This window comes from Gracilinanus agilis, chromosome 2 (assembly GCF_016433145.1).
Source record: "Gracilinanus agilis isolate LMUSP501 chromosome 2, AgileGrace, whole genome shotgun sequence".
Taxonomy (NCBI): domain Eukaryota; kingdom Metazoa; phylum Chordata; class Mammalia; order Didelphimorphia; family Didelphidae; genus Gracilinanus; species Gracilinanus agilis.
In genome coordinates, this window is record NC_058131.1 from 19158754 (window position 1) to 19167648 (window position 8895).

The following is an 8895-nucleotide window of genomic DNA, read 5'->3' on the forward strand; positions in this document are numbered from 1 at the left end:
GGGGAGGGGAGGGGAGAGGAGGGGAGGTCTCACAGCTACAGGGACCTCAGCACCCCCATTTTACAGAGGGAGAAAGCAGAGGCAGAGCACAGAATACCAGAGGTGGGGGGATTGTTATCCCCATTTTACAGATGAGGAAACGGAGACAAACAGCAGGAAAGCGGCCTGCCTTCAATCTACAGCAAAGAAGTGCCTATGCCATCCACCTCAAATCAGGAGTTTGGCCCCCAGTGCACTCGGGTGGGGGTCCCATCAGTCACTCTTCCCAGCGCCAGAGAGACAAAGTAAGGTCCGTATGGTCAAGAAGCTGACGTTACGGGGCAATGAGGAGGCTCAGGGGTTAGAGAGCTGCCTAGAGCAGGGAGAGAACCTCATTGGTGAGCTTGGTGCCATGGGAACTACTGTGACTCCTATCTTAGAGATGAGAACACTGAGGCTCAGTGAGGCCCAAGGGACTCAGGAAGCCACACAACCAGTATTTGTCAAAGGCAGGACTGGAACCCGGGTCTTTTTGATTCTGTGGCCAACATCCAGAGACCCTTACTTTCTGTCTTAGAACCAATATGAAGTGTCTGTTCCAAAGCAGAAGAGTGGGAAGGGCTAGGCAAAGGGGAGGGAAATGACTTGCACAGGGACATGCAGCTAGGAAGTGTATTTTGAACGTAGGACCTCCAGGTCCTCTAAGCCTGACTCTCTATCCACTCAGCCACCTGGCTGTCCCCAATGGCCAAGCGGTCTTGACCCGGATCTCTGCGCAGGCCAGTTGTTTCTCTTTGTGCAATGCCCAGCGTCTCCTCCTCATGGCTAGTTACGCCCTGCACGTGAACACACCCGGATGAGAGGAGGGCCCCACCAGCAATGATCCCTGAGCCGGCACCCCTGAGACGCCTCCCTGCCCCCGGGCCACCTTACTTGGACAGCTGCTTCTCCAGGAGGAATCGGTCCAGCTCCTCCTTGACATGGTGGACAAAGTCATTCTCGGTTGGGGAGAGGACGACCCCATCGAGGCTGAGCAGGGCCAGGGTGAACTCTGAGGAGGCCTGGACAGAAGAGCAGAAATCCAACCATCAGGCCATGGACTGGGGCTGGGGTATGGGGAGCCCCTCAGTGCTCCGCCTCTGCTTTCTCCCTCTGTAAAATGGGAGCACTGAGGTCCCTGCAGCCTCGGAGCCCCGATCCTGCCATCACCATCCAGTTTTGTGCACGAATCCGCCCCACTGCAGAACTGGCCAGGAACTGACCCAGAGCCTGGAATCCCGAGACTGCTGTGGGCCACATCCTGCCCTCCCCTCCCCTGCAGTCACAGTCTCCGATGCTTAAAAAGAATGGGTGAGATGGGCTGTGCAGGGGCATCAGAACCATTTATTGCTAGACAGAGCGCTGGGCGTAGAATCTAAGATCTGAGTTCAAACCCTGGTTTGGAGGCAGCTGGGTGGCTCAGTGGGTTCGAATGTGGCCTCAGACATTTCCCAACTGTATGGATGTATGACTCTGGGCAAGTCACTTGACCCCCACTGCCTAGCCCTTATGCCTTTTCTGCCTTGGAACTATGACACGGCATTGATTCTAAGGTGGAGGGGAAGAGGTTTTTCAAAAATCCTGGCTTGGATATTTTTTACTGGGGGATCTTGAGCAAGTCACCTGACCTCTGTCTGCCTCAGTTTCCTCGCCAGCAAAGTGGGGGAAATAATGCCACCTTCCTCCCTGTATGGTTGTGAGGATCAAATGAGATATTCGTAAAAGCACCTAGCATGGTGTCTGGCACACAGTAGGTGCAATAAACGCTTTTTTAATTTCTTCATTCAAATAGGTTCTGTTCCCTTTGGGGGGGGGGGTTAGTGGTATTTCTGGGTCAGAGTCTGCCCAGTTCTATAGCTCTTTGGGGATCCACTTCCAAATTATTCTCTTAGAAGAAAGGATGGGGCCGGTGCCGGGGCCAATTGGAGAAGTCGGGCCACAGATGCTGGCTCCCTCCCTTTCCCTTGACTGGCCTCTCCAGAGCTAGTCCTGGGCAGCACAGAGTTTTGGCTTCTGAGCTCTGGGACCTCCCACAGTGGGGGTGGCTTATCCCTCTTCAAGCTGATCCCTTTATACAAAGGGAGGGTCAGACTAGATGAGCTCCCAGGTCCTTCCCAGCTCTGGCACTTCACTTTCTATTCAAATGAGTTCAGCTCTCTCTGGATCTGACACCTGAATGTTTTCACAAATAATCATAGGAACCTGGATTGGGAACTGGAAGAGATGGGCACATTCAGCTAGCTCTACCCTTTCATTTTACAGAGGAGTAAACTGAGGCCCAGAAAAGCCACCCAGCTAGGATCTGAGGCAGCTGATTTGTACCCAGGTCTTCCTGACTTCAAGCCAATCAATCGATAAGTTTATAGCAAGTGCCTACTGTGTGCCAGGTCCTGTAGGGATGCAGACACAAAAAACGAAACAAGCCCCACTCTTACATTCTCTCGTGGGAGACGACAATCGTGTGTAAACACGAAATAAATCTAAGTGACACTAGCAGGAAGAAGGGTCAGGAAGGGCTTCCTGCAGAAGGTGAGCGAGGCTTGAACCGCTTCTCTAAGGGGGAGAGATTCTAGGAGGCGGAGAGAAGGAAGGAGTATCCCTGGTACATGAGGGGGGGAGAAAGAAGTCTGGACAGAACTCTACCACTAGAGGTCGCCCGCGGTGCGTCCCGATTCAGACTCAAACAGCCTACTCTCTTCCAGCCTAGCATCCCAGCCTCAAAAGCCTTTTCCAGCTCCGACATCCTCGATTCTCCAGCTTCCTCTGGAAAATGACGCGGCTGGACCAAAGGACCTCTAAGGTCCCCGTGAGCTCTGGCATTCTACTTCCCGTCCCAGAATGCTCCCAGGGGAGCCCCTGTTTCCTAGGAACAACTATCGAAAATAATGGCTAGTATTTATTTATGCAGCCCTTTAAAAATCTGAAAAGTGCTTTACAGACAAGAGCTCACTGACAGCCTCTGCGAGGCCACCTCACAGCCATCGGATTGGCCAATGCGGCAGAAAAGGGAAATGAGAAGGGCCCGAGGGGAGGTGGCAAAATCGGGGCACTAATGAACAGGGTCTGGACTAAGAGGACAATTTGGAAGCGTGTCCCCACAGAGCTATAAACGTGTGCAGACTCTTTGACCCAGCAATACTACTCTCAAGCCTAGGTAACCCAGAGAGATGAAAAGGGAGCCCGACCGGTTTGTTTTACACAAATCTAAAAATATGGAGCGCAGCTCTCGTGGTGAGAAACGAGTGGAAAGGGAGTAAATAAATGCCCATCGGCTGGAGACTGGCTGGACGAGCTGGAGTCCAGAATGGGGAGGAAGGAATCCGATTGGGCTATAAGAAAGGAGGGGCGAGATGGTTTCAGGAGAAAACCTGGAAAAGGCTTCCTTGAACTGATGCAAAGTGAAGTGAACAGAACCAGAACAGTGCACAGTGCGCACAGTGACCGAAATGCTGCAGGGGGGCCAGCTGGGAAAGATTTAGCTCCTCTAATCAAAACAACGTCCCAAGACCATCCCAAAGGACCCCGAGGCCAGAGAGAGAACTGACAAACGCTCGAGGGCACACTGAAGCATACTGCTTTTCACTTTCTTTGTCTTGTTTGGTGGGTGTGTTTTCTTTTGCAACGAGGAAATGTTGTGCATGATTTCCTATGTAAAAAACAAATCTCATCTATTCATAATAACTAGGCAAGGCGGATCCTATTACTATCCACCCCCATTTTGCAGATAGGGAAAACAAGGCAGAGAAAGGTTAAGTGACTTATCCAGGGTCACACAGGAAGTGCTTGAGGTAGTGTTTGAACTCAGGTCTTCCAGATCCCAGGTCTGGTTTACTCGACTTTCTTGGGCACCCAAGTGGCCCTGCTATTTTTTTTTTTAACCCTTACTTTCTGTCTCAGGATCAATAGTGTGTATTGATCCCAAGGCAGAAGGGCAAGGGCTAGGCAATGGAGGTTAAGTGACTCGTCCAAGATCGCAGCGCTAGGAAGTGTGTGGGGCCAAACTGGAAGCCAGGATCTCCCTCTCGGGGCCGGGCTCTCCATCCACTGAGCCATCCACCGTCCTTCACCCCCTGGTTAACGTTCGCCTCTAGCTAACAGTCTGGCCATTGTAACGTTCTGGATTCGCGTCTCCCACTATAAGCTCGGGCTGTTCTAGCATTCCAAGTTCTGCTCTAACGTTCTAGTTCTTCTATCTGCGTAGTTCTATTCTGCGCAGTTCTAGCCACGGTACCGTTCTACGCAGTTTTATCTCCCGTCCCGTTCTACGCAGCGGCAGCTACCGTAGCCTTCTCCGGGGCCACCCGGCGAAGTTCTAGCCGCTGTAACGCGGTAGCCCCACATTCCGCTTTCACCCCGTCCTTAGGCCCTTTCCAGCTTGGCCCACCGCAGTTCGAACTTGGGCTCCGGGAAAGGCCCGAGGTGGGCCTGGGTGACCCCTCCCCCCGGAACTGCCCCCACCTGGGAGCCCCAATCCCAGCGTTGCCCCCACCCCGAGGTCGCGGGAGGTCATCGCCGCCTTCAGCGCGCCGCGGGGGTGGGGGTGGGGGTGGGGTGAGATCGGTCCGGGATAGGCGGTCAGTAGGAAGCCGGAGGGTCCCGTCCGCGGAGGGGGAGGGGAACCGGGTGCTCGCAGGCAGACGCCGGAGCCGGAGGCTGCGCCGCCCCCTCCCCCCCCCATTCCCGGGGCGGATCGCTCCCTCGCGGGCCTCCCCGCCCCTTAGCAAGGACAAGAACTTGGGGGCGGAGGCGGGAGGGGTCTCCCCAGTGGCCCCCCTACCCCTAGCAGGCACCCGATGCAGGGCGCCAAGCTCCCCAACCCCGTTCTGGCCAACGCCGAGTCCCCACGCCACTCACCGCGGCCGGACCTCGGAGCAGCCCTGACTCCTTGTCTCTGACCCGCCTCCTCTCCCCGACTCGCCCCTCCCTGCCCTAAGCCACCCAAATCCCCGGGCGGGGCCGCAGCTCCACCCCGCGGCCCGGGGGAGGCATGGCAACAAGGCGGGTCCAGATGGTCCCAGCTGGCAGCGACCCTCCCGCGAGCGCATCTAGTCCAGCCCCCTCCTGGTACAGGAAAGGAAACCGAGGGCCCGAGGGCCGTGAAGGGACTTTCCCATCGTCCCCCATTTAGCAAGTGGCAGTACTGGGGATGGATCCCGAGTTCTGCCTCTAATTTGATGCACACCCGGAGCCTCCCCCTCTGCTCAAACATTAGACCCAGCATCACCGGTTTAGAGCCCAGATGGCCGTCCTCCTCTCTGTGTAGATAAGGAAACAGGCCCAGGTTAGTGACTTGTCCAAGGTCACCCGAAATCAGGGTTCAAACCTGCGTTCCCTCGACTCCATCAAGTATCTATTAACTATTCATCGATAACCAATCAATGGACATTTATTAAGCTCCTTCTAAATGCCTGATTCGGTGCTAAAGGACAATTCCTGGCCTCCAGGAGCTCCCAGTCTAATTATGTGCCACGCTCTGGGGACAAGGAAATCATCCCTCCCCACAGGAGGATACAGCAAAGAACATGGCTAGCCGCGGGCATGCCTAGCCATAGAGTCACACGGAGCAGAGTTCAAGAGAACACAAGGCTCTCTGCCCGGACGCTGACTGGTAGTGCCCTCTGCCTTCCTTTTATCGCGTTGGGCAATGGCGGATGGGACAAGCCGAGAATGGGCGGAAGCTGAGGCGGCTGCGCTACTAAGGCATCTCTGGGATGCCTACAAACGTCTGCCCCTCCCCTGTAGCCAAACCCTTGGCTGTGTCGACTCCCAGGGACCCGGAGCTGGAGGGACCTCGAAGGCTACCTCAGCCAGGAAACCCGGATGCGAGGGAATTGTCCCAATGGCTCCGGGTTCCGAACTCGGGCCCTCTGCGGCCAGACCCAGGTTCTCTGCACTGGGCTGCTCTGCCGAGAGCTGGCTGGGTGATCCTGGCTAAGCCCCTTTCCCTTTCTGAGCCTCGGGTTCCTCGTTTGTAAAATAAAGGGATTAGTCTAGACGGCCCCCGAGGTCTCCTCCTAGATCGAACCCTATTTTGCTCCGATAAACCAGAGGAATTCAGAGAAAACGCAGGAAGGTTTGTATGAACCGATTCGGAGTTAGTCCCGCTGATGAACCCCCATAATGTGGGCAGAAATAAACACACGCAAAGGGAGCTGGCAAAGACAGTGGCCAGTCTTGGGCCCAGAGAGCGGGGGCTACCCGGACTGTCTCACGTGGTCTCTTGGTGGGCTCCACTACCTTGGTTGGTCTCTCCCACCCCTCCGAGACTGCCTCTAATTTACCCCGCTTTACTCTGTCTTCAAAGTCCTGAGTTGTTTGTATGGCCGCGGTGAACTCTTTGGAGGCACTTTGGCTCTCTTTGTATCCCCCAGACTTAGCACAATGCCTGGCACAGAGCAAATATTCCTGGTGACTTACCTACTTTTGTTTTTAAAAAGGGGGGATTCTGGGGGGGGGCAGACAACGCCCGTGGTTTGTTGTGTGTCTTTTTTTTTTTTTTAAACACTTACCTTCCACCTTAGACTCAATACTATGTATTGGCTCCAAGGAGAAGAGTGGTAAGGGCTAGGCAATGGGGGTTAAGTGACTTGCCCAGGGTCACACAGTGTCTGAGGCTGAAATTTGAACCCAGGACTTGCCATCTCTAGGCCTAAATGCTTGTGGTTTTTGTTGTTGTTGTTGTTTTTAATAAACCTTACCTTCCATCTTGGAGTCAATACTATGTAATGTCTCATAGGTGGAAGAGTGGTAAGGGTAGGCAATGGGGGTGAAGTGACTTGCCCAGGGGCACACAGCTGAGAAGTGGCTGAGGCCAGATTTGAACTTCTTGGAGTCAATACTGTGTATTAGCTCATAGGTGGAAGAGTGGTAAGGGTGGGCAATGGGGGTCAAGTGACTTGCCCAGGGTCACACAGCTGAGAAGTGTCTGAGGCCAGATTTGAACCTAGGACCTCTCCTGTCTCTAGGGCTGGCTCTCATTCCACTGAGCTACCCTGCTGCCCCCTGCTTGTGGTTTTAAAAATCCTCACTAGCACTTTAAAAAATGTCTGGAGAGAAAAAAAAATTCAGCCTTTTACTAGTCCTTTTTGATAGATTGTTGGGATTAGGGAGGTCTGAGCCGCAGGTCCTTCCTTCCCTTCTTACCACAACTTCTCTGGGTCCCTCTGCCTCCACCCTCTGCCTCACCGACTCCGATACTGGTCTCTGCTCGGGAGGATCCATCCAGCCCCCCACCTCCATCCAGCCCACACCCTAGTGTGTCCAGGAATGCCGTGGTCCACCGTGGCTAGCTCATTCCATCTGTGATCTCGGAATGGAACTGCTTGTTTCCAGGAAAATAGCTTAGTGGTCACCCACTTCTCTGTATAGAGTGCTCTGAGATTCATGAAAGGCCAAGACATAGGTGGAATAGTAGAAAGAACAATGGATTGAGAGACAGATGTTCTGGGTTCAAATCTTGCCTTGACAGCCTCTGTGCCTTTGGGTAAGTCTCTTTATACTCTTTTCTCTTCTGTAAAATGAGGAGGTTGAACTAGGTGGTTTCTGGGGTCCTTCTCAGGCCCTAAAACTTGATGTTTACAAAACCCCAATCAGGTGCGAATCCCCTGGAGCCTCCTTTGTGCCTCCCATTAGAATGTAAACCCCCAGAAGGCAGGCACTATTTACTGATTTAGTCAGTCTTTGTGTCTTCCTGGCACAGCGCAGGTGATTAGCAAAGCTTGTGGATTTGGGGCTGGCCTGATTTTACGGAAGGGGACACTGAGCTCCCCAAGATAAAGTGATCTGTCCAGGGCCACACAGCCAGGAAGCATCTCTGATGGGACCCGATCCCCTGGCCTTCTGAACTCCAGTCCAGCATGCTGTCCATTGACCCTCACTATGCTGGGAATCTCCAGTAGGTTCAGCACAGCCTCTCTCTCTCTCTTTCTTTCTCTCTTTCTTTCTTTCTTTCTTTCTTTCTTTCTTTCTTTCTTTCTTTCTTTCTTTCTTTCTTTCTTTCTTTCTTTCTTTTTTAAACCCTTAACTTCTGTGTATTGGCTCCTTGGTGGAAGAGTGGTCAGGGTAGGCAATGGGGGTCAAGTGACTTGCCCAGGGTCACACAGCTGGGAAGTGTCTGAGGCTGGATTTGAAACTAGGACCTCCCGTCTCTAGGCCTGGCTCTCCATCCACTGAGCTACCCAGCTGCCCCAGTGCTGCCTCTTTTTGAGGGAAGGAGGCTTACTTGCTAAAGTGGGTCATCGTGGTAGAGTAGACAGAGGACTGAGTCTGGAGGCAGGAAGACTTGGCTTAAATCCCAATGAAACCTGTGACAATTAGTAGCTGTGTGTGACTGTGGGCAAATCACTAAAATGGTCTGTGCCTCAGTTTCCCCATTTGAAAATGGGGATGATAACTATATCAGTGGGATAGCCCTGCTTCACAGGATCGCTGTGTGAGGTTCAGGGTGGCCCTTGGGGGAACCTCTCCTCACTCAACCTGAAAAGTGATGGCAGTTCCAACCCTTCTCTGGTGCCCGCGACTGCTGAGGCAGAGCCATGGGCTATTCTGGGCACTCTGCTTTGGCACTGACCGGCCTTGGATGCCTGGAGTGCTCTGCCTCCTTATCTCCACTTTCTAGCTCGCCTGGCCTGGCTTCCTGCCTTCTCCAGGAGGCTTTACTTCCCTCCTCTCCCTTCCCCTCAGCTGCTATGGCCTCCCCTCTTAGATCAGGGCTTACCTACTCTGTATATAGCTTGTGTGGGTACAGTTTGGGGGGAAGCTGGCTTGTTAAAGGTCCATTTGTTCCTTGCCTGTGTTTGGGGGTCTTCTTGTGTGATTCATCGTGGCTGTATTTTTTGTAGTTGCCTCTCTCCCCTCCCCCCACTGCCTCCTCCTCCC

At 53.6% G+C, this 8895-nt stretch overlaps 1 protein-coding gene across 1 annotated transcript in view; it reads right to left on the reverse strand.

Moving 5' to 3' along the window:
• Positions 1–5239, reverse strand: part of R3HCC1 (R3H domain and coiled-coil containing 1) — a 17238-nt gene extending 11999 nt beyond the window's left edge. Inside the window, exons 1-3 of the mRNA XM_044659262.1 lie at positions 5087–5239; positions 4873–4947; positions 913–1040 (exon numbers count right to left, since the gene is read on the reverse strand). Of these exons, the coding sequence (XP_044515197.1) occupies positions 913–1040; positions 4873–4947; positions 5087–5239 (356 nt within the window). The remainder of the gene's footprint in view (positions 1–912; positions 1041–4872; positions 4948–5086) is intronic.
• Positions 5240–8895: the final 3656 nt, after the last annotated feature.